We start from the raw sequence: 26,716 nt of genomic DNA on the forward strand, positions 1-26,716 counted from the left end.
AAAGACATGTTCCACTTGTATGCCCAGTCTGATTTTGTCCAGGTCTGCAGAGAGTGAGGAGGCTGCAGACTGCCGATCTGAGGGATGAAGAATGGAGCGACAGAGAGTAGAGTCATCAGCAAAGAGATAGAGAGGATTTTCAAGAGAGTCAGAGAGATCATTGATGGAGACCAGAAAAAGCACAGGGCCCAGAACACTGCCTTGGGGAACTCCAGCCTGAACAGGAAGAGGAGATGAGAGAAACCCATTCAAGGCCACACGTTGACTACGACTAGAGAGGAAGTCCGCCAGCCATGCGTGGAGATTTCCATGGATACCAAAAGAGGAGAGTTTGGTGAGCAGAGCTGGGTGCCAGACCGTATCGAAGGCACGTGATATGTCAAGGGAGACAGCTCTAATTTCCTGTTTGGCATTGAGGACCTCCATCCATTGTTGAGAAAGCAGAAGCAGCATGTCCAGAGTAGAGTGACCAGGTCTGAAACCAAATTGATGATCAGAGATCAAGCCATTGGAGAAGAGGAAAGATTTCATATCTGAAGCAATGATGGATTCCATGACTTTGCTGATAATTGGGAGAAGGCTGATTGGTCTGTAGTTGCTGGGATCTGTTTTTGCACCTTTTTTGTGCAAAGCGGTGATGTTGGCAGATTTCCAAGCAGATGGCAGATGACCTTGAGCAAAAGAGAGGGTGAAGAGAACAGAGAGAGGGAGTGAAAGAGCGGAAGAACAGGATTTTAGGACCTGTGGGCTGATGCCGTCAGGTCCAGTTGCAGAATCAGAGTCGAGGGTTAACAGAAACTTTTCCACCTTGTCAGGAGGAAAGGACACAGAGTCCAGGAGCAGCTGGGTACGACTGGGTATGGTGGGTACAGAGAGGGATGGGTTTGGGACACAAGATTTAGAGGCAAACACAGAGTTGAGGCATTCAGCTTTTTCACGTGCGGAGTCAGCCGTTAAGCCGTTTGAGGTGAGGGAGGGGATGGAGGGGGAACAAACACCAGAAACAGATTTGACCAGACGCCACCAGGATTTGGAAGAGGGAGACAGATAAGAGAGTTCTGTCCTGAGAACGGGGAGATATTGTTTCCTGGCTCTACTGAGGGTGGACACACACTTGTTTCGGGCTTTGTGAAAGGAAATGAGATTTCCTTCTGTTGGATTTGCTTTCCAGGAGACGAAAGCAAGTTGTTTCTGGGCAACAGCCTCACCACAAGATTCCGTGTACCATGGATGGGAGGAAGGGTATGACAACTGAAGACGAGATGGGATAAATCTGTGCATGAGAGAGAGCAATTTACTTTGGAAGAATTCCCAGGATGAGTTGATGTCAGAGGCGGTAGGGATGGGATGATTAATCTTTACATCATTATATATATCTGTACCAAGTTTGAATTGGATCACTTCAGCCGTTCTGAAGTTATAGACATATTACAGACTTTGACCTTTGCCCGCAAAATTTAATCAGTTAATCTTTACATCATTATACATACCTGTGCCAAGTTTGAATTAGATGATCACTTCAGCCGTTCTCAAGTTATAGACATATTACAGACTTTGACCTTTGACCTCTTGACCCCAAAATCTAATCAGTTCATCTTTACACCATTCTACATAAGTGCACCAAATTTGGTCAGAAACCCATCACTGGTTCACAAGTTATCGTGGTAACAGTATTTTTACCTAACATGACCTTTGACCTTGTGACCCCTAAATCTAATCGGTTCATGTTTACCTCATTATACATACACCAAGTTTGACTAAGATCCCTTCAGCCGTTCTCAAGTTATCGCGGTAACGAAAACCTATCGTGGACGGAAGGACGGAAGGAAGGAAGGACGGATGGACGGACAACCTGAAAACATAATGTCAACGAAGGCATGAATATTTTTTTGGTGAATTCTTCAATTTTTGCGCGAGTCTTTCACGAACTGCCTGCCCAGGCCTGATATTCTACAGAGCTGATTTGGCCAGGAATTTGTTCAGGGTGCTGGTGATAACTCACCCACTCTTCTCGAAAGACACCATGGGATCTAGCATCCACCAATCGATGCAGGCTTACTGGATACCCAGGTTAACGTCCATCTGAGGGACGGCACACTTTGTGATGCAACACCCTGCCTGCAAAGCACAAACGTGACATCATCGGGTTTATCATCGGGAATCGAACCCATGAATCGTTGCCAAGTGCACTACTTCTGCATCATCATTTTGGACATGTCCTGAAAGTGTACCTCATATACCTGTATATTTTGAAGTATTTATAGCAAGTAGAAACTGTAGAACTGCATTTGGCAAAGCTTTTTTTTTTTTTTTTTTTTTTTTTGTGTATACTGAATCGAGGCTCGTGAAAGAGCTAACATTTATTTCACAAACAAATCAACCAGACAAACAAAACACACAAAAAGAGGGAGCGGAAAACAAGATGGGGAGAGAAGGGGAAGCACACAAACACAACATTTGAGAGCAGGGAGATGTGTGGAAGGGAGAGGGCTTGGGGGGAGGAGGCGTGGGAAGGGGGGGGGGAGGGGGGTGGAGGGAGAAGTATAAAACACAAGGACACCAAGGACTTCCAGGACAGAAGTTGGTATTTCAAAAAAGTGGAATTGGGGTGAAATTAGCGGGGGTAGAAAAGATCAAGGTTTTGGATGGGGGAAGATAGATGGTGGTGAACAGCAGTTTTAAAGACCTGGAGGGTGGAGTGGGATTGAAGAGAGTGAGGGAGTTTGTTCCAGAGGTGGGAGAAGAGAGGAATGAAGGAGTGAAGGTGAGCAGAGAGTCTTGATTTTGGCAGTTTGACCATAAGAGGGTTGCAGGCAGATCTTGTGCGACCTGTAAGAATATTTGCGGGACAGAGCCCAGAGAGAGCTGGGGGGGCAAGGCCAGAGAGGAGTCGGTAGAAGATGGAAAGACCACCAACCTGCCTGCGGTGAGTGAGTGAGAGGCCCTTGGAGTTAGCTTCATCGCGGGAGATTCCAATGATGCTGAATGCTTTGGTTTCAACAACGTGAAGACGAGCTAGGTGTGAGGCAGGAGCACCAGCCCAGAGGGGAGAGCAGTATTCCATTGAGCTGCGGATGAAAGCCTTGTATGTGGTGAGGAGCTCAGGTGTGCCAAGGAAGGCCTTTGCACGACGGAGGATGCCCAGTCGGCGACTGGCTTTGGAGGCCAGATTTGAAATGTGGTTTTCCCAGGAAATATCATGGCAGATAGTGAGACCCAAAAGCTTGAGTGACAGAACTTCTTGGAGAGGATTATTCAGAAAGTGGATGGGAGGGTTGTCCAGTCGGTCTTTTCGGAGAGACATCGTAAGAGTGGGAGATTTGTCAGGATTGAAAGACATGTTCCACTTGTTTGCCCAGTCTGTGATTTTGTCCAGGTCTGCAGAGAGTGAGGAGGCAGCAGACTGCCGATCTGAGGGATGAAAAATGGAGCGACAGAGAGTCGAGTCATCAGCAAAGAGATGCAGAGGATTTTCAAGAGAGTCAGAGAGATCATTGATGAAGACCAGAAAAAGCACAGGGCCCAGAACACTGCCTTGTGGAACTCCAGCCTGAACAGGAAGAGGAGATGAGAGAAACCCATTCAGGGCCACACGTTGACTACGACTAGAGAGGAAGTCCGCCAGCCATGCGTGGAGATTTCCATGGATACCAAAAGAGGAGAGTTTGGTGAGCAGAGCGGGGTGCCAGACCGTATCGAAGGCACGTGATATGTCAAGGGAGACTGCTCTAATTTCCTGTTTGGCATTGAGGACCTCCATCCATTGTTGAGAAAGCAGAAGCAGCATGTCCAGAGTAGAGTGACCAGGTCTGAAACCAAATTGATGATCAGAGATCAAGCCATTGGAGAAGAGGAAAGATTTCATATCTGAAGCAATGATGGATTCCATGACTTTGCTGATAATTGGGAGAAGGCTGATTGGTCTGTAGTTGCTGGGATCTGTTTTTGCACCTTTTTTGTGCAAAGCGGTGATGTTGGCAGATTTCCAAGCAGATGGAAGATGACCTTGAGCAAAAGAGAGGGTGAAGAGAACAGAGAGAGGGAGTGAAAGAGCGGAAGAACAGGATTTTAGGACCCGTGGGCTGATGCCGTCAGGTCCAGTTGCAGAATCCGAGTCGAGGGTTGACAGAAACTTTTCCACCTTGTCAGGAGGAAAGGACACAGAGTCCAGGAGCAGCTGGGTATGACTGGGTACGGTGGGTACAGAGAGGGATGGGTTTGGGACAGAAGATTTAGAGGCAAACACAGAGTTGAGGCATTCAGCTTTTTCACGCGCGGAGTCAGCCGTGTGGCCATTTGAGGTGAGGGAGGGGATGGAGGGGGAACAAACACCAGAAACAGATTTGACCAGACGCCACCAGGATTTGGAAGAGAGAGACAGATAAGAGAGTTCGGTCCTGAGAACGGACAGATATTGTTTCCTGGCTCTCCTGAGGGTGGACACACACTTGTTTCGGGCTTTGTGAAAGGAAATGAGATTTCCTTCCGTTGGATTTGTTTTCCAGGAGACGAAAGCAAGTTGTTTCTGGGCAATAGCCTCACCACAAGATTCCGTGTACCATGGACGGGAGGAAGGGTATGACAACAGAAGACGAGATGGGATAAATCTGTGCATGAGAGAGAGCAGTTTGCTTTGGAAGAATTCCCAGGAAGAATTTATGTCAGAGGCAGTAGAGATGGGAGACCAGTCCAGATGATTGATGGCTGCTTGAAGACCGTGCCAGTTGGCCTGAGTGAAATGCCAGACTCGTCGACGCTGAGGAGGCTCTCTGAGAATGGTCAGAGAGATGTCCACTTTAACAAGCACATGATCAGAAGAGCCGATTGGAGCAGAAGAAGAGCAGCAGACATTTTCAGGGAAGTTAGTCATAACCAAGTCCAGAAGAGAAGATGCTTGGTTGACTGAAATCCGGGTCGGGAAATTGACAGATTGTGTCAGTCCCAGTGAGTCACAGAAGTCCTTTGCTGAAGAGCCATGGCTGGTGAGAGCGGTACCCACACCCAGCCAACTGGCATGGTGACATCTTGAAGCTTCTGCTTCAAGATGCCTTTTCATGGTAATTGCAGCGATTCGTATTTAATAATGATCCTTGGGAAGGTTTATTAAATTTTTTAATACCTTTAGGTAATTGATGTTGTATGCTCTCTGCAGGGCTTTTCCATTGAATCCGATGATGATGAAGAAGAAGAAGAAGAAGAAGAACAAGAGGAAGAAGAAGCACTGCGAGCAGGATAATTTGGACAATCATGTGAAAGCGAATGAACTTGAACGTGTGGAATTTCCTTCTGGGTTTAATGATCCGCATTGTGACGTGAAGAAGTTGGTATGTTTATTTAATAATTTTTGTATTTGTTTTGAACCTTTGCCTCAGTCAAAGCTTTTAAACTGGTTCCAATTTGAAATTGCTCTGAGTTCAAGGAATGTTATTGGCCTAACTTGATTCCTGTATATTAAGGTTGCAATAAATGCAGCGTGTGGATACTCTACTGCAATTCCTATTTTACAGGAAGTGATTGCTGTTAAGAAAGAGTATGTTGAAGACTCCCACATGAACATGTCTGAGCCATCATGCTTGGATAACTTCGACTCTCCTCGCTCTGATGTAAGATGTTATTTGTTTTTTTTCCAGAATCTAAGGATCATACTGGAGCTGGCACACATACATCTCACACACATGGACAGACAAATACATGAGACAACACAGGACTGTTAGACGAGACAAACACAGCCACTGAGCTTTGGGGAAGTGACCACTTCCCGGGGCCCTCTGGGTATCAGCGACGTCACAACAATGGCGCTCTGGGTATCAGCGACGTCACAACAATGGCGCCGCCTTTCTCGACTCGCCACATTCACCGGAGAATTTCCTCCTCCCCACGGATGCCAATCTATGGGGACTGTCCGTGCTGTTATCCTATTAAATGCTAAACGTCAAGCAAGGTCTTTCAGTCTTTCAATCCTGACAAATCTCACACTCTTATGATGTCTCTCTGAAAATACCAACTGGACAACCCTCCCATCCACTTTCTGAATAATCCTCTCCAAGAAGTTCTGTCACTCAAGCTTTTGGGACTCACTATCTGCCATGATCTTTCCTGGGAAAACCACATTTCAAATCTGGCCTCCAAAGCCAGTCGCCGAGTGGGCATCCTCCGTCGTGCGAAGTCCTTCCTTGGCACACCTGAGCTCCTCACCACATACAAGGCTTTCATCCGCAACTCAATGGAATACTGCTCTCCCCTTTGGGCTGGTGCTCCTGCCTCACACCTAGCTCGTCTTCACGCTGTAGAAACCAAAGCTTTCAGAATCATTGGAATCTCCCGCGATGAAGCTATCTCCGAGGGCCTTTCACTCACTCACCGCAGGCAGGTTGGTGGTCTTTCCGTCTTCCACCGACTCCTCTCCGGCCTTGCTCTCTCTGGGCTCTGTCCCCTAACTATTCCTACAGGTCGCACAAGATCTGCCAGCAACTCTCTTATGGTTAAACTGCCAAAATCAAGACTCTCTGCTCACCTTCACTCCTCTTTTCTCCCACCTCTGGAACAAACTCCCTCACTCTCTTCAATCCCACTCCTCCCTCCAGGTCTTTAAAACAGCTGTTCACCACCATCTCTTATCTTCCCCCATCCAAAACCTTGATCTTTTCTACCCCTGCTAATTTCACCCCAAATCCACTTTTTTGAAAGACCAACTTCTCTCCTGGAAGTCCTTGGTGTCCTTGTTTTATACTTCTCCCACCCCCCCCCCCCTTCCCACGCCTCCTCCCACCAAGCCCTCTCCCTCCTTCAGATCTCCCGATGTCCCTGCTCTCAAATGTTGTGTTTGTGTGCTTCCCCTTCTCTACCCATCTTGTCTACCGCTCCCCTTTTTATATACTTTGTTTGTCTGTTTGATTTGTTTGTGTGATAAATGTCAGCTCTTTCACGAGCCTCGATTCTGTATACAAAAAAAAAAAGAAAGTCAAGCAACATGTACCATTTTTAAAATCTTTGGTACGACTCAAACAGGTCCAATCCGGATTGGTTTGACTCTGGCGGAGTTTGAACCACCGACCTCCCAGATTCGGAGCGGACACTGACCATTACACCACTATGTCTTGTTTATTTACCTGATAAGGTGGCCATGTGGAATTTGTGTTCCTCCAAACATTATATACAAGTTGAATATCCAAGTTGATGGTTTTCCAGTTCAGCGTGTCTGTCGTTAAATCTTTAACTATATTGAAGGTGAACTTAGTAGTCTGATGTTTTATTTTCTTGTAAAAGTTGTAGGAAGACGTTGCAAGTTTGTGTATGGTGTGTTTCTATGTGCTCTACCAATATATTGTGCGGTAATCCCACTAACATGACATGACTCACATGTGCAAATATAGTATAGTTTTACATTTGACTTCATTGAGGTGGTGGGGGGCAGAGAGTGGTTGGGAGGGGGGGGGGGGCTCTCCCATCACACCCCCTCAATTGAAATAACTTTCAAAAGACAAAGTTGCAGACACATCAAGGCTCTATGGGCAGAAAAGATCACCTCGGCTGAATTGGCATCGACTTGAAGGAATGAAGAGTTGTTCGATGGCATTGCAATGCCGGTGTTATCCAAGGTTGTACATCGTTCTGCGAAGTAATATCGTTGAAATGTGAAAGATGAAATTTGCTGTAAAAGCAAACGAAATGCTGAAGACAAGCTGGTCTTGTGGGAAAACCAACACGACAGGCCTACAACATCATGTGAGCATGTTTACGCAATCATATCACCCCAAGCACCGTGGGGAAATGAAAACCGATGGCTCCTTTGCAACGAATACTTGATAGTGTGGATGAGGCATAAAACGTACTATTTGCTACGCTTTGGGCGGAGTACCAACTATATTTGAGTACAAATACGATCCTTCATTGGGAGCCAGAATTGTTTTTTTGCAATATTTTAAAGTTTAAACTCTTCCTGCTACTCGCCAAGTGTGGAATTCGCTGCCTTCCCGATTTTCCTTTTCTTTCCTTTGTAAAGTCCTTTTATATTTTGCTTTTAAATAGAAAGGTGCTATTAAAGAAATTAATTTATCCATCGTCCACAACCTTTCCTTTTCCCCCAAAATCCTATTGATTAATGTGGGTTGCTCCACAGCCCTTGAGCATTTGATTGGAACGTCCTAGTTTCCATCTTGACCCTCAATTCGATCAGTCGTTCCTTCGTCTCACCCACCTGTACCAATCGCTCTCTGCACGTGTTATCTGGTGAGCCAAAGGTACCTGCGTACTCGTTCATTCTCCTCTCTGAAGTCTCAATTGGTCAGATTTGTGCTTTGCAGGCAGGGTGTTAGACCACAAAATGTACAGCGTCCCTCGGATGTGTATTAAGCTGGGCGTCTTATCTGTTAGCACTACCTCGTGGTCAGTCGTTGATCCCACTAGCTAACTAGCACTATGCTATCCTAAATCGCCTTCAGTTGAACGTCAGGCCTAGTCGGTTGCTTCGCGAAAGACTTTGGCCTTTCCCCAGCCTTCCCTACAAATAAGATGGCAATAATTGGGTTTGCTAAATAATTGGTAGTATGAATGATCGTTTTAAGGCCATTTTTCCCCGCTAGAGCGGGGGTTAGCCTTGCGGGCCCCATGACGATCATGGTTCCCTGTTTGAGGCAATGTTTTTATGGCCGGATGCCCTTCCTGACGCCAACCCTTAGTCGCCTCATGATGTGCAGGGATACGGTGTACCTATTCTAAACCGGGGTACACACCGGGAACATTCATCCCAGCAAGCTGGTACTCAATTTGCCGACCTCAGAAGGATGACAGGCTGAGTCAACCCCCCTGGCGTTAATTCAGCGATTGACCGGGATTCGAACTCAGGATCCTAGGATCCCAAGCCTGCACCCTAACCGCTAAGCCAACACCAGGTAGTATGAATGAATTAATAGACATTATTAGCCTCCATTGTACTTGGTCCAAAACGGGCGCTTATGGATTGATTCTCGTCCGTCCGTGCGTGCATCCGCAACCATATATCGGAGATGTATGGACTAATTTTGTTCATACTTGGCACAAAGACAATACATGATGGCATACATATGCACGTCATTTTATTTCGAGATCAGATCCAATATGGCCGACTGGTGGCAATTTTATTACCTAAATGTGTCACCAACCATTTCTTGAACATGCATGGACCGATTTCATTCAAACTTGGCACAAGTAGAGTACATGGTGGCATACACGTGCACGTCACTTTAGTCTGCAATCTGATCAAGCATGGCCGACTGGTAGACTGGCAGGCATTTTAGTTGTAAAAAAAACCCCAATATTGACCACGTCCTCAACCATTTCTCGGCATGCATGGACTGATTTTGGTCAAACTTGGCTCAAAGACAATACATGAGGGTATACATAAGCAGAATATTTTGTTTTGTAATCCAACCAAAGATGGCCGACTGAAGGCCTTTTAACTCCGTACGGCAAAATTACTAAAACCACGGGAGTTGTGACATCTTGTCTTTTTCTTCTTGGTTGTGGTGAAAAGGTGTCCACTGCTCAAAAAGGTCAGTGTAAAGTAGGGATTGGTGGTAGTGTCGGTGACTTGATTTTCAGTAGAATCGTTTTATAATTCCAATTTAAAGATGCCCTTCCTGCTGCCAACCCTGTTAGTCGACTCTTGCGACACACAGGGAATTAATATTACCAGTGAACTGGTACTCAATTTGCCGACCTCGGGAGGATGACAGGCTGAGTCAACCCCCCTGGCGTTAATTCAGCGATCGACCGGAATTCGAACCCAGGATCCCAGGATCCCAAGCCGGCACCCCAACCACTAAGCCAACACCAGGCTTTTGTATTCCACTGATAGGCCGGAAATGGATTCGGACCTGAACGAAAATCTAATCGGTTTGTTCGTGTCACCAAACCAACTCATCCACCTAGTTTAGTCATAACTCATCCCTAACATTTTAAAATATCATTTTTACTCCCGCGAGGGAGTAATGCATTTGATCGTGTGTGTGTGTGTGTGTGTGTGTGTGTGTGTGTGTGTGTGTGTGTGTGTGTGTGTGTGTGTGTGTGTGTGTGTGTGTGTGTGTGTGTGTGTGTGTGTGTGTGTGTGTGTTCGTGTGTGTGTGTTCGTGTGTGTGTGTTCGTGTGTGTGTGTTCGTGTGTGTGTGTTCGTGTGTGTTCGTGTGTGTGTGTTCGTGTGTTTGTGAACAAGATATCTGGGAAAGTTCTGAATGGATTTGGATGAATGTTGGTGGGATGATTGCCCTTGGGATAAGGAAGAATTGATTAGTTTTTGGTGAAGCTCAGGATATTATTCTGGATCCAGGAATTTTTTGAAGGATTTTTTACCATTGGAAGATAGGGCTCATTTTTTTTAACATTATCTTCTATATATTCTATATTTAACATTGTGATATGAAAATAGTTTTCATATTTGTTGTAAATGTAGTTTAAACTCGTGGTTATGCGTTAGAGCGGTGTATTTTGTTAGCAGCGTCGTCTTCAAGGTTCTTTTTTTTTCTTTCTTTTTTTCTAATAAAGACATATTTTGTCATTTTAAAACCACCAAAGTGTGTATTCGGTTTCCCCGTTTCATAAAATGTATCGTTTGATACGTATAATGCTTTAAAACTGTTTTTTTTTTGTTTTGTTTTTTTTACCTTAGAAGAGATATCAACATTTACCTCAGGCAATGTCAATGTCAATCGCGGTGTCAGTATTTGATGAACTTATAAAGACTTAGGTGAGTTATAAGTGTGACAAGCATGTGCACGGGAGTCTTCCCAGAAGAATGAGTGGTCGCATTAGCTTGTCCGACTTAAAATGAGCGAGTTTTGTTTTGACGTTTGGGCCAGTTTTACATGTTGTATCCCTAAGGAATGAAACGAACGTTTTCCTGGCTTACAATTTTATTTGAAGTCACACATGCCTCAAAATACACTCACTTATATAGAATTGAATGCGGAATCCGAAAATGTAAGTGAAATTGACTTGTTTTTTTTAACATTATCTTCTATATATTATATATGTACATATATATCTGTGCAGTGTCTGTCTTGTGTTGTCACTGAACTACTCCCTCAAACTTTTGCGAAATCGTACTATTCCAACTTGACCCACGGCGGGAGTATGCGCTCTACTGAGTGGCGTTCTAGTTTATATTGCTTTTGATGGAAATGAATGTAGAAGGAAGTAGAGGACGGGGAAGACCGAGAAAGACTTGGCTAAAGGTGGTGGAAGAAGAAATGCGGGCAAGGGGGTTAACAAGGAGAGATGCAGAAAATAGGGCAAAATGGAGAAGATTGTCATGGGGACCGCAAGGCTAACCCCCGCTCTAGCAGGGAAAATGGCCTTAAAATGCCTGTTGTTGTTTGTTGTTTATATTTCGCTTTTCCGCTGATCTCTCAATGGTGAAGAATCACTTAAAAATTAAATAATTTTCGTATCCAAATCCAAATTCAGATCTTCACCAAAATCGAGTCGATTCATCCTTGTCACACACCCAACGGGTCCACCAGGTTTCGTCCAAATCGGTCAATAATTTTTCAAGATTTCCTGCTATGTATCGTTTTTAGCCCTCTCTCTCAATAGTGAAGAATCGCTTAGAAAATTCTACCTAGCCGGATCCAGATCTTCACCAAAATCTAATCATTTCATCTTTGTGACATACCCAACATCTCTGCCAAATTTAGTCCGAATCCTTCCACAACCTTTTGAGATATCTTGCTCACAGACAGACAGACAGACAGGGGTGAAAACATAACCTCCATCCACCTTTAGTTGCGGAGGTAAATATATAGTTACTAGTGGGGTCACCCGTGGGAATCCCACGGGCATGGACGTGTGTGACATTTCGACATATTGAGTTAGATGCTGCACCTGCACATTCAGTTTCACAATAACACACACACACACACACACACACCTCGTTTTTTCATTTCTGTATCTCACAATTCGGTCTCTCTCTTATTCACACACCCACACAAACACACACACACACACACACACAAACACACACACACACACGTACACCGACACACATACACATACACACATATACACATACACACACACACGCAAACACACATACACATCCACACACACACGCACGCACACGTACACACACATGTACACCGACACATGCATATACACATACACATATGTATACACACACATGCACACACATATACACACACACAGACACAGACACATACACATACACATATACACATACACACACACACATGCACAAAAACACACACACACATATATACACGCACACACACACGTACAGACAAATGTACATGCACACACATATGCACACACACACACATATATATATATATATATATACACATACACATACACATACACACACACACAGACATATATATACACACACACATATATGCACGCACACACACACACACACACACATATATGCGCGCGCGCGCACACACACACACTCACACACACACATCCCACACGTATATACATGTTTAAAGTGTACGTGCACTTCCCCCCTCCCCCGCCCGGCAACGCTGAGTACTTCTGCTAGTAACTAATGAAATAAAAACGAAGAAATATCTCTGGGTAATTTCCTGAAACTCGGTGAAATTCGCCCGGTGTATCGGTGAAATATTTTATTTGGGCGGTGTATAATCGCTTCGAACGAAATATCTCTAAGCAATTTCCCGTCTGTGTTTCATGTCCATGCACACGTGAAATGGAGTTTGTTTTTGCACACGTGAAATGAACATGTGAACCTTTACTTCCGGATAATAATGTTGAATGAAATAAAAACGAATAAATATAGTGGGGTCACCCGTGGGAATCCCACGGGCATGGACGTGTATGACATTTCGCATATTGAGTTAGATGCTGCACCTGCACATTCAGTTTCACAAAATTGTTACTGGCAATTTATCAGATGCACAAATGATGCAATCTACACAATGTATTTACTTCTGATAACATGTGAATGCATGTGCGTGCACACGCACACACACATATACACACACAAACACGTACAACCACACATGTATACACACACGTACACCCACACACATACACCCAAACACATATATACACACACACATACACAAACACATCTCGTTTTTTCATTTCTGTTCCTCACAATTTTGTCTCTCTCTTATTCAGACAGACACACACACATACATCATACATCCACACACACATACATCCACACACACACACACCCACACACATGTACACCCACACACCCATGTACACCCACACATATACACACACACATGTACACACACACATGTACACCCACACCCACACACACACATATAGACACACATATATATACACACACACACACACCTCGTTTTTTCATTTCTGTACCTCACAATTCGGTCTCTCTCTTATTCACAGACACACACACAGACACACACACACACACACACACACACACACACACACACACACACACACACACACACACACACACACACACATATATGTATACACACACATATATGTATATACACACGCACACACACACACACCTCGTTTTTTCATTTCTGTACCTCACAATTCGGTCTCTCTCTTATTCACAGACACACACACACACACACACACACACACACACACACACACACACACACACACACACACACACACACATATGTATACACACACATATATGTGTACATGCACACACAAACACACGTACACCCACACACATATATACACACACATACATATATACACACACATAGACACACGTACACCCACACACATATACACACATATACACACACACACACACACACACACACACACACACACACACATATATATATATATATATATATATATATATATATATATATATATATATTGTTGCGGATATGAGGACTGTATATTTTTTTGATTGTGTGAATTATTATTATTGTTTATTCTGCGCCTCCTGCCTCCGGAGCTGTGTAAAGGTCAAAGGGCATCCCATAATTAGTCCATAAAGCATCCACACCACAGCCAATCATAGAATACCCCTGTTCAATGGTTATATCTTATTATGTGTTTTTAGGGTAAGGCTGTGTCTCCCATTAATTGAAATACTCCATTGCACCAGTGAAAGAGATAGATTCCCTTCATTCCCACTCCCAACACTTCCATTCCCCCCTTTTCGTCAATTGCAATTCGCATTGCCAACTGCATGTTGGGCGGTTTTCCCTTCATCCGCCATTGACCACGAGGCAGGGTTGGGGAAGAAAGGCGTGTCTCCACCTCGTCATAGAGGGGAGGAGTGAGCCAGCCCCGAACAACCAACCGAGCACGAGGGGTTTGGTTTGAGAGGGCGGAGGAAGAGCGATCGGGGAGGTTCGCAAAGGTTCAAGGGTGGGGCTATATATAACCCATGAGAGACGCCCCCAGGAGAGATGAGCTTTTACAGAGGAGAGACGAGTACAGGGGAAGGAGCTGGGTCGTCAGAGCAAGAGCGCGTGGAGAGGTCCATGACAAGAGCTGAGTTGGTCGTCAGGGGTGGTCAGTGGTTGCGTTGAGTGGTTGCGTTGGAGAAAGAGTGGTTGGACAAACAAAAAAGAGAGGAGAGAACCCGTCACGCGAGAGAACCCGTCACGCGAGAGAACCCGTCACGCCAGACCCCCCACCAGCAGCGTTGGCTTGGCTCCACCAAGCAGCTCCGACCCGCTACCCCGCGCACACAACAGGATCGGTGGCATCGGCGGCCGTCGAGGTCCAGCCCGACGTCCCGTGCGGGATCAAACTCCAGCCAGCTCCGGGCCTTCCTCCAGCCACCCACCTCCTGTCATTCCTGCCTGCAATTTCCATCCATTTGCGTACGTGAGTTTGTTTTGTTCGTGCTGTCCTGGGTAGTAACAATAAGTCTGTATAAGCTAAAGATTGCACTGTGTCACCTGCGTCTCATGTCCCTGTAAATAAACGTGACTGCTTGCTTCCTACTTATATGTGTAAATAATAAATCCAATTACTCTTCTGTACGTCTTCTTGTCTTCTTCTCTCTTCCTTCTCTTTCGGTCGCTTTAGAGGTTTCCCGATTGAATATCTGTGGTGCGATCTGGTCAACGTTGGGGGAGTCGGGCCAATTGGGGATCCTGTAACAGTCGCGGTGGACCATCCGCTCGGCCCAAAGTAACATCTAAACCGCAACTGTAACAATATATATATATATATATATATATATATATATATATATATATATATATATATATATATATATATATATATACACATACATACACACACACACACACACACACACACACACACACACACACACACACACACACGTCCCACATGTATATATCCCACATTCCACACGTATATACATGTTTAAAGTGTACGTGCACTTCCCCCCTCCCCCGCCCGGCAACGCTGGGTACTTCTGCTAGTAACTAATGAAATAAAAACGAAGAAATATCTCTCGGTAATTTCCTGAAACATATTTTACTTCCGGATAATAATGTTGAATGAAATAGGAAAGAACGAAGAAAAACATGTCGTTTTTGTGCCGACTCTCATAAAACGTAAAAGTAATAAATGTTAACGGAAAAGAAAAAGCGAATTTTTAATATATGTCGACATTTTCCCCGAATGTTATTTTAGGCGCTGTATTTTCGTGTATCATCGTGGCGCGATTTTTATAAATATATCTCGGCAATTTCCCGTGTGTGCGTGAATGATCTCAATTATTTCTGACACCGAGTCTAAAACCATCGATAAAAATTAAATCAGATGGTGAATTCGATAAAATCGTGAGGGTGACTCAATGAATGGGCTTTAGTTTACAGGCCTTTGAGAATTCATTTCGTTCTATAAACGGAAACTTTTTTGGGATTCTCTTCCCGTTTTTTTTCAACCGAGTCTAACACTATGTTAGCGAGTGTTAAAAATGAAATGATATATCGAATTAGAATTGAAATAAACCTGTGTGAGAGAGAAAGACAGCATGGGCCTAACTAAACAGGCCTCAAAGCCATTCGAGGTAATAAAATGGTGGATATTTGTTTCCATGAAGCCTCTCCAAGAATGGGTGGAGCTATGGGTGGAGCTACTCTGCAAACTGACTAAGACCACACCCCCGGACAGACGTCCAACAGAATCACCGTAGCCTATTATAATATAGACTAGCGGGGTCACCCGTGGGAATCCCACGGGCATGGATGTGTGTGACATTTCGACATATTGAGTTAGATGCTGCACATTCATTTTTACAAAATGGTTACTGGCAAGTCATCAGATCCAGAAATGGTGTAATGAACACAATTTATTTATTTCACATAATATGTGACCCCTCACTCCTCTCCACCTGACACTCTCCTCTCTCCACCTGACACTCTCCTCTCTCCACCTGACACTCTCCTCTCTCCACCTAGCACTCCTCTCCTCTCCAATCCCTCACATTCCTCTCCTCTCCAATCCCTCACCTCTCCAATCCCTCATACTCCTCTCCTCTCCCTCACACGCCTCTCCAATCACGCCTCACACTCCTCTCCAATCGCGCCTCACTCCTCTCCAATCGCTCCTCACACTCCTCTCCAATCACGCCTCACTCTCCTCTCCAATCGCGCCTCACACTCCTCTCCAATCGCACCTCACACTCCTCTCCAATCGCGCCTCGCACTCCTCTCCAATCACGCCTAACACTCCTCTCCAATCACTCCTCACTCCCCTCCAATCGCTCCTCACTCCTCTCCAATCGCTCCTCACTCGCCTCTCCAATCGCTCCTCACTCGCCTCTCCAATCGCACCTCACACTCCTCTCCAATCGCGCCTCACACTCCTCTCCAATCGCGCCTCACACTCCTCTCCAATCGCGCCTCACACTCCTCTCCAATCGCGCCTCACACTCCCCTCCAATCGTGCCTCACTCTCCTCTCCAATCGCTCCTCACTCTCCTCTCCAATCGCTCCTCACTCACCTCTCCAATCGCTCCTCACTCGCCTCTCCAATCGCTCCTCACTCGCCTCTCCAATCGCTCCTCACTCGCCCCTCCAATCGCTCCTCACTCGCCCCTCCAATCGCTCCTCACTCTCCTCTCCAATCGCTCCTCTCTCCTCTCCAATCGCGCCTCACTCTCCTCTCCAATCGTGCCTCACTCTCCTCTCCAATCGCACCTCACACTCCCCTCCAATCGCTCCTCACACTCCTCTCCAATCGCTCCTCACTCGCCTCTCCAATCGGCTTATCCCCGTCTCGTTTTTCTCCCGTCTCGTTCTTTTTCTTGCTCCATCATGTTCAAGTTTGCATTGACGTTCGTCGATGGACTCGTTCGCCCGTCTCATTCGTTTTCTTGCTGCATCCTGTTCAAGTCTGCGTTCTTCATCGATCGTCTCATTCATTTTGGAAATAGAAGTTTCCACGCAGCGCATGAATTGTCACGATCCTCAAGAGGAAGTGTCTCGTAATCATCAAATGATAAATGGCAAGTAAATTATATTGTTGAAAATTAAACATTTCAAATAAACCTATTTAAAGTGTATGCGCACATAACTAATAAAAAAAAACGAAGAAATATCTCTCGGTAATTTCCTGAAACATATTTTACTTCCGGCTAATAATGTTGAATTAAATAAAAACGAAGAAATATATGTCGGCATCATTGTTGACGTTTTTGTGACGACTGTCATCAAACGAAAAAGTAATATATCTTAACGGAAAAGCAAAAGCGAATTTTTAATATGTGTCGACACGTTGCCGTCGGTGTCATGTTGGGCGGTGTATGATACATCATGACGTGATTTTTAAAAATATATCTGCATTTTCCCGTGTGTGTGGAATGTTCTCAATTATTGCTGACACCGAGTCCAAAACCATCGATAAAAATGAAATCAGATGGTGAGTTAGATTGGAGATAAAGGCGTGAGAGAGACTCAATGGCCTTGAAGTTACAGGCCTTTGAGAATTCATTTCGTTCTATAAACGGCAACTTTCATCGGATTTTCTTCCCGTTTTTTTTCAACCGAGTCTAAAACTATGTTAGCGACTGTGAAAAATGAAATGATATATCGAATTTGATTTGAAATAAAACTGGGAGAGAGAGCAAGACACCACGGGCCTACAAAACAGGCCTCAAAGCTATGCGAGTTAATAAAATGGTGGATATTTGTTTATATGAAGCGAAGCCTCTCCCAGAATGGGTGGAGCTACTCTGCAAACCGAGTAAGCCACACCCCGGACAGACGCCCAACAGACAGACAGACAGAATCATCTACGGCTATTATAATATAGATCCTGCACATGCGATGGTGAAAAGCGGGGTTAAGCAATTTGTTCACGTCTGTTTGTCTCTGTCTGTCTACAAGCGTCATTTATGATTGATGAACTATTTAATTTAAAATGAATGTTATATTTTGAACATTTATCGGCAACCAAACCTGCAATTTAGCAGTACCTTGACTGAATTTGACCCGATCGAGCATGCGCGGAGAGAAGTGAGATCATTTTTCTCTCTCTTGTCTGTCTGGCAGTCAAACAAAATTGAAAATCATTCCAAGCAGGAAAATTACCTTTTTTAAGAACGTCGTAAAGGACACAACAGGCATGACTAATTAATGCAATGTGTTAGATAAGGTGGTGTAAAAGACGCAGCATCAACGGTGGTAAACTTCCAAAGTGTTTTTTTTTTTTCCTACAACTTTATAATATTTTTATTATTTCAATTGAATTGTATATTTGGACAGCGTACAACACAAATTACTGTTTTGTCACTTTCCCTTAATTTTAGCAGTACTTGGACAAAATGTTGCAGCATTTTACATCATCATGGCCAATCAAATTTGCCTCTTGTAGACTCCGCCAATGTTTTCGTTTGTTATATTTTTCCTCGTTATATTATTATAATATTTATTATTACTAGGGCATGCCCGTACTATATCTATATCTAAAATTATATCCCCCCCCCTCTATTTACATGAAATGGTTTGGTCCAAAGCGAACGGCTTGCGAGTACGGTGACAATCCCCCCCCCTCTATTTACATGAAATGGTTTGGTCCAAAGCGAACGGCTTGCGGAGTTTGGTAAAGAAATCGCCACAGCGTGCACAAACGCGCAGGAAAGCGAAAGAATCGCAAATTAGTTTTAATTAGTTTTAAAACATAGTTTAACGCCAACATAGCGGCAACATAGTTTGCCAACGTGAAATAAATGAATACGCTCTCAAATGTGCCGTCCGAGGCAGAGTCTGTTCGCCACGTTCGGCACACGTGATAGCTCGCTGCTCTCTGATTGGTTGAATCGTTTTTGGACATAGCTCGGTAACTACTTGTCCGATTAATATGAAACGTTGAAAAGGCACATCCTCGGGTCCCCAGCAATATACCTGGCAAGTTGCAAGTATATCGGACCGGTAGTTGTCGCGAAACAGCGGTCACAGACAAACACACAGACACACACACAGACACACAGAGATTACTGGAATTATAGATAGATATTCATCTCCCAACTGCGTAGCATAAGGAATTATATGAACTCTCTTGTTGTTTTTCCCACTCCCTTTGTATTTCATGCAAACTTTTTGTTGTTGTTAGGCTGGTGTTCCCAACTCGTGTGACGCTTATGGAGCAGAAACTGGCAAGCTGCTTGAATCTCCACGCACGTGCATGAAGGTTGGATGACGTTTTGTCTACTCGCTGATTGGAGTTCAAATTTCACTTCCCGACCCGAAATGTGGCTGGTTTTGTATTTATTTATTGATATTTGCAAAAGCTTTTATTTTGCTGTCACTTCCTTGCAGAGGGATTCAAAGACGGACAAAGCTACACACCATGTATGGGCGCAAGGAATGGGTTTTTCCCAACGCGGCCAAGGGAGGGGCTGGCGTAATCCTGGGAGGGGGCGCTCGACCGTGCATCAGGGACGAGGCGGGAGACAGGAAGGGCGATGGATGTGGAGGGGCGGGAGAGGAAGAGCGACTGGAAGAGGAAGAGCGACTGGAAGAGGGTGGGAAACGGACTACGTCGTTCAACTGAGACAGTACAAAGAAGAGCAAGAGGCAACAGTGGCAGCCCCTTTTATTCAAAAAGGTAATGCCTCTATTAAACGAGGATTTCTTTGAGGAACAATATTTTCCACTCTCTGTGCGGAATAATTTCCCCAACCCCCATCTCCAAACAGAGCAAAACAGAAGAGGAGGCCGTGGAACCTTCCAGAGCAAAACTGCACAACATTTGGTATGGTTTGGCAAACATGCTGGACTTCAACCAATTGGTTAATTCCTGTTTTTTTTTGTTTTCTGATTGGTGCTCTGTTTTACCTAGGAAGTGTTTGCTTTGTCTCCCCCACCACCCCATACACAACATGCATTTTAAGGCCATTTTCCCTGCAAGAGCGGGGGTTAGCCTAATGATGCCCACATGTTAGCCCCCACCACCCCATGATGTCACAAAATCAAGTGCGGCTTTTTTGGGGTGATTTCAAAGGATGAGATAAAATGAATTTAATTTTTATTGAACTATTTTACTTGTTGAGTTATTTTCATTATTATTTTATTATTTCCCCCCATTGGCATGTGCGTGCATGTCTTTTATTAACACGAGTACACCCGCACACTACGGGAGCGGCAGGAAGGGCCATTCCTCTTTGGGGTATATAGATTACAGTCGATCTGTGGTCGGGTCTCAATAACATTGGGTGTGTGTTCATTTACCAAGGTTCTTGTGGAGAGATCGCCAAGTGGTTTAAGCATTCGAGCAAGCACTCCATTCAAAACCGTTAAAGAACGGCTGGCTTGGCAAACACTAGCTTGCAGCTTGGTAAATGAGCACAACCTGGGCTTCCTCCCTTTCAGTTTCGTGTTAAACAGCAGGAGAGGGTTTCAAAGGCCGCCAGAAACGCCATGTTAGCGCCAGGAAGGGTCATGTTATTAACCCAACACTTGTGGGGTATATAAAGCACAGTAGATCTTGGCTCAGTTCTGTAAGTAAAAGTTACCTCATAGATGTTGGGATTCCTCCAAATTTCTTCATTTAGTGTTTTAAACAGCATTAACAACTGTTAAAAAAGCCAATCATACGTGTTTGTGGTTTATAATCTTTTTACCGCTGGTCGAGGCCAGAGCTCCCACGAAAATGCCATGATAAGCTATTTATAAACGTTGACTCCACGTTTGTTCAAGGAGGAAAAACCTTGGAGGTGGGATATTATTGGTATTAATATTGTTTTGTAAGAACATTAATATTATGCTATTATCATTAGTTTTGTTATTCGCAGCAGCCTTTGGAAAAAAGCCACGATAAAGCTAACTTAACATCGATATACAACATGCAACCCCATTGATGGCAATGGCGGGGAAAACCCGCTCGGGGGAGAAAACCCCCTTGGGGACGGGAGCAAATGATTGCGCTACAACCTTCATTCTGTAACCCTTAGTCATCCTGTCAAGTTTGGTTGAGATTGGATAAGTAACGACGGAATGTATCGCGGTCAAAAATTCATCAAACAGACACCAAATGGCGTATTTTAAGATGATTATGAAAACGTGGTTATGGCATTGGTGTCTTCGTTTGAGGATGAGTATAACATTGCTCGTGTTACCCTTTCAGTCTGTAAATACCAAAAGGTCTAAAAAGAGGAAGAGAAATGGAATGAAAACGTTTGAACCGGAGTTGAAGAAACGGAGAGTCGTGTGCTCATTTTACATGGAGGGCCGTTGCAACAAGGTGAGTTTTCCATGTTTTCATCGTGCGTTTGTCAATTTGCAAATCCAGTGTCCCGGATACGTTTGTAAAGTCTTCTGAAGTAATATCGAGTCTCGTTCAGAGGAAACTATTCACATGTATTTTTCATCAAAAAACAAAAATGTAATATTCTTAGTTGTGTATTTTATTTTATTTTTTTCTTTGATATAATTTTGGACAAACTTATTTCCAACGATTTCTCTTAATGAGGCTCGACTGCACAAGAAAACATGAACAGGACATTTGGCCCATCGTGCTTGTGCCATATCTAAATAATTAGGATTTCCCTTGCGAGGAACTTCAACGCAGGACCCCATTAGGCCCATCAAGCCTGCACTGATTGCCAACCTATGTGTTTTTTTGTGCTCTATGCTCAGCTTACAAAACTAATTTTACCATACTTTCGTTGACAAAAAAAAGAAGTAATAAATTGATAAATAAATTTCCCACTATGGAATAAGCGTGCTGATTTATGTGTGAATATTTTGCAACGTGCATCGTGCCTTTCAGGGAGATCTGTGCACTTTCAGTCATGATGCAGTGCCGTTGAAGAAGAAGGAACCGTGCAAGTTCTATGCCGGCGGCCATTGTGGGAAAGGAGAAAGATGTCTATACATGCACGATATCCTTTCAGATCGACTCGAGAGCAAAGCCACGCACAATCTCCGAAATCGTTCATGGAAGGTTCACAGTTTAGATTTTGGGTAGCAGATGAGTTGTAAATGTTAATGCTGACTGGTTTTTACACTTCAAAAATGATGAATAACTTGAGTTAACCGGTGAAGGCTTCAAATGGACTGTACCATTATTGAGCTATCTCTTTAATTTGTGTTGAAATAGACCACCGCTACCCCTTACCCCCAATTAATTATTTTTCTCTCTACAAGATCGTAAGCTCATGGACAGTAAATTAATTAACCTGAGGGTTCATAGAACACCTTACCTCACTCGGTCTTGAGAAAAAGGATGTGGGAAGGGTCTTTTCAACTCTTGCTTTGCCTTTCCGAGCACGATCTATATTAGCTTTGTTCATGAACTTTGAATAACAGACACGATAACCATACAAAGCCGATGGATCAAACGGAACAGTGCAGAGCTAAATCTTCTTCAAATTTCTCGGAGAAACTGACGATTTTGGAACGATCGTAGAGATAAACATGCACTTAAAGAGATCTTTTTGGACGAAGTTCAGTCTGAGTCTTCATGTCTGAATCCAATTTTTCTGAATCTTTATGGTGACGTTAGGAACCCGAATTTTCCCCCTTATTCCATTAATTCTGATGAAAAAAATTACTTTGATTTTCGTTGTTTCGAAATTCGTCGCACTTTTCAGGAACGCGTCCCCGACATAAACCGGGGTCTTACAGTACCTCAATCGTAAAATGGCAGGCACGCAGATAGTGAACCAGTTACTTTTCCCCGTTGTGCACTACACACCCAGGATAATAGACAGGTAGCTCACAGTCAGTTTTCTGCCAAAGCAATGTATAGTAGAGAGCGAAACTGAGCCCAAGAAAAAATGTTTGGATGCTGGCACGAGTTAGAAAGTACTATATTTGTTTTTATTGGTGAGCAGATGCAACTCAGAAATCTTTCGTTGCAATGAAAATGACTCATTTTATCACCCTATTTAACTTGAGTTCAATGGAAGGGCAGAATAACATGCCAAATGTGAAACAGTTTCCTTCTTTAAAGAACCTCTCCACAATCCAAGTTTGAATTTGATAGTTTTCTTTTCTGCAGACACTTTCTAAGCTTTTTTTTTTTTTTCCCCCTTGAGCACCAATTATCCGGCGTTTGATATTCACCAAGGAAAGTGTGTGATGAACATTAATTGCTCCATGAAATAACACTGACAAAACTTTCAGCAAGCATGCCATTCTTGACCAAAATCGCACATGACTTTCCATGTAAGTTCTTCCACACTGGAACAAATTGTTTTCAGGGAGACTCGTGCCGCTTTTCCCATCAACCGCTTACTGACGAGACAAGAATCATCCTCCAGAAGGTATTCCTTTGTAAATTGACAATTATCTGCAATGCAAGCGTCACTCGGTCAACCTGTCCGTACAAGTATCGGGTTCCAGCATACGTTTGCCTTGTGCTTCACTGTGCGGGGTTTTCTTTCCAGGTGTTGAACGTGCCACAAAATGCGGAAGATCCCACCGATCCTGGCACACCCAATGGAGTGATGCATTCTATGGAAAATGAAGTATCGCCGGGCTTGGACCACGTGGAAACCTTCCCGTCTAAGTATGTATTCCAAGGATACGCAATCTGTACGTCTCATGTTGCTTGTGTGCTGTTCATTGGATCACTTTGAACTGGAGGTTGTGTTGTGTGAATTGGGACAGATTTATGGGCATTTATATGCAGACACACCAAAAAATGCTGTGCATTATAAAAGATTATCTCAACAAACCATCTCCTTATAAACTCTGAAAATCCAAGGTCCATGTTTACTTCCACTCCTTTGTCCCCCTCTCCTCCTGCTTTTGTGGAGCTGCCTCCTTCGGTCTATTCAATCTCACCCCACCACACATTCAGTTTGGAAGTGCATCACTGACTGTCTCGGGCCATCCTCCATCATCCCTATTAATATTTCCTCATTTCAACCCTAAATATCCCTATTTTACCTAGAGGTCAATGTTTTCTTCCTTCCTCTCTCTTTTATTCATTCTACCCCTTGTTTTTCCAGTACCTGTCGGTTTTTCCTTCCAAACTCTGTCACTTCGGCTAAGAGCAATATTTTATTGTCCCCGGTCGCACCGCGGAGTGAAAGGGGGACTATGGTTTTCCCCTCCGTCAGTCCGTCCATCCGTCAGTGCGTGTGTGCATGCGTAAGCGAAGGACGGCATTCGAATTTGGTGTGTGGGTGCAACCCACTTCAAAATCCAAGATGGCCGCCGCCATGTATGTCTGACGCCATGTATGTCTGAACCTTGTGAGAGGAATATCTTGAAAAATAATTCGAGTACCAACTTCTAATCTGGTGTGTGGGTGTATCTAGGCATAAGGAAGAACCCTATTGAAAATTGGGTCGCCACGTCAAAATCCAAGATGGCCACCGCCATGTATGTCTGAACCTTATGAGCTGAATATCTTGAAAAATAAGTGAAGAACCAACTTCTAATCTGGTGTGTGGGTGTATCTAGGCATAAGGAAGAACGCTATTGAAAATTGGGTCGCCACGTCAAAATCCAAGATGGCCACCTTGCGTCTTCCACTTTGTCAACTCGCATCACTTCACCGACGGGGGACCTAGGCGTAACGCTTGTAACCAATGTATCTATATGCTGGCTGGTTTATGATCTGCACTAGCGGGCAACCCCACCCTGAGGACAGGAGTATCCTTCTTGGCCCAAGGCTTGATGCTCTTGCGAAGATCTTGCCATTGTAAGATTTATGCATGATTTGTTTCCCCTTGGTATTCAAAGCCAGGCTCACAGACCATACCCGGCTTGGGTTTATTGGAGCTCGGGCCAGAATGCATGCTGGAGTATGTGTGCCGGAGTAAGGCTAAATTGCATGCTTGTCTGCTGGCCTTGGGTGGCCATTTAAGGCCAGTAATGGGGTTGGAACCAGAGGTACAACTGGATTTTGAACCTTGACGTATGGTAAATGTCAAATTTGGAGTTTCAATGACATCCACGTTTGTTTCATCGTCATAAGATTTCAGCTTAAATGTTGTATAAGGCTTCAGTAATGTGGGCCAATACCCCAGCAACGAATCGATGGTGGTTTTTCTTTCATGGCAATGTCTGCCAACATTTACATTGAATTTGAGAAACAAAACCAGGCATTGTGTGCACTGATTTGGCATATGCACTTTGTCACAAGCAACGGATGCGAGATTCATCAGCCTGTCCCCAGTACAGTGGGAGACAGCGTTTTGCAATCTTGTCTGTCGATATCCTTAAAAAAAAAGAGTTTTAACCATTTGTGATTATGTCAAAATTTTCAACAAACCTTTATTGTGTGAATCTGGAGAACATCAATTAAAAAAATTTTATTATTATTTTTAATACACAGAACGTGACGGCACTTTTCCCCAACATCAGTGGCTGTGCTCACCTTGTGTGTGTGTTCGCGTGTGCGTGTGTGTGCTCCACGAGTTTTAGATACTGTAAAAAGAACAACATAACACTGCAAAGAAATATATTATATTTACAGTCATGTGAAAAGGTAAGTACACCCCATGTAAAGTTTTGACTTTTTCAACATATTTCAACATACAGCTATTTGATCTTCATTTCAACAATATTAATAGATACACGTGATATAATATAACAAATATCATGAAACATTTACATTTTGTCGTCCATTGTAGACTTTAAATAAACAAATGCACATTTCGCATGTGGAAAAAGTAAGTACACCCCTACATTTATCACTACTTCAAATACCTAAAATTAGAATCGGGTGCACCAGCTCAGGTGCAAATGATTAGCACATCGTTAGAGAGGATCTTGGAGGAACCTGTCATATTTAAACCTCAGACATTTAGTTTGGTTTGCTCTTTGTTGTTGAAGTGTGCAGAGTCATCATGCCAAGATCAAAAGAGCTCTCCGAGGCCTTTAGAAAGAAGGTTATAGATGCCTACGAGTCTGGGAAGGGATTTAAAAAGATCTCCAAACAATTTGAAATCAATCATTCGACTGTCCGGAAGATCATCTACAAGTGGAGAAGATTCCAAACAACTGCCAACTTGTTTAGGCCAGGCCGCCCCAGCAAGTTCAGCCGAGAGCAGACCGCAAGATGCTGAAAGAAGTCTCTAAGAACCCCAGAATGTCATCACGGGACTTACAGGTAGCTCTTGCCACTGTTGATGTCAAAGTGCACGAGTCTACCATTAGAAAGAGGCTGCACAAATTTGATCTGCATGGGAGGTGTGCCAGGAGGAAAACTTTGCTATCCAGAAAGAACATCAGGGCAAGAATAAAGTGTGCCAATGAACACCTAGGCAAAGACCAGCACTTCTGGAACAATGTGCTCTGGGCAGATGAGTCAACGGTAGAGCTATTTGGCCACAGTATCAGAAGACATGTTT

The 26,716-nt window shown here is 44.0% G+C and overlaps 1 protein-coding gene and 1 long non-coding RNA gene across 4 annotated transcripts in view; one reads left to right on the forward strand and one right to left on the reverse strand.

Moving 5' to 3' along the window:
- The window catches only part of LOC144888504 (uncharacterized), a 502,585-nt gene that overhangs the window by 104,757 nt on the left and 371,112 nt on the right, over window positions 1-26,716 (reverse strand). The window lies entirely within an intron of this gene.
- Window positions 1-26,716, forward strand: part of ZC3H8 (zinc finger CCCH-type containing 8) — a 75,076-nt gene that overhangs the window by 38,781 nt on the left and 9,579 nt on the right. For all 3 annotated transcript variants that reach the window (XM_078766576.1, XM_078766573.1, XM_078766575.1), the window contains 9 exons: window positions 5,153-5,324; window positions 5,508-5,603; window positions 19,519-19,596; window positions 19,725-20,013; window positions 20,105-20,160; window positions 21,532-21,648; window positions 22,177-22,288; window positions 23,565-23,674; window positions 23,798-23,919. In XM_078766576.1, the coding sequence (XP_078622702.1) occupies window positions 5,153-5,324; window positions 5,508-5,603; window positions 19,519-19,596; window positions 19,725-20,013; window positions 20,105-20,160; window positions 21,532-21,648; window positions 22,177-22,288; window positions 23,565-23,674; window positions 23,798-23,919 (1,152 nt within the window). The remainder of the gene's footprint in view (window positions 1-5,152; window positions 5,325-5,507; window positions 5,604-19,518; window positions 19,597-19,724; window positions 20,014-20,104; window positions 20,161-21,531; window positions 21,649-22,176; window positions 22,289-23,564; window positions 23,675-23,797; window positions 23,920-26,716) is intronic.

Source organism: Myxine glutinosa, chromosome 12, assembly GCF_964187855.1.
Source record: "Myxine glutinosa chromosome 12, kmMyxGlut1.1, whole genome shotgun sequence".
NCBI lineage: Eukaryota > Metazoa > Chordata > Myxini > Myxiniformes > Myxinidae > Myxine > Myxine glutinosa.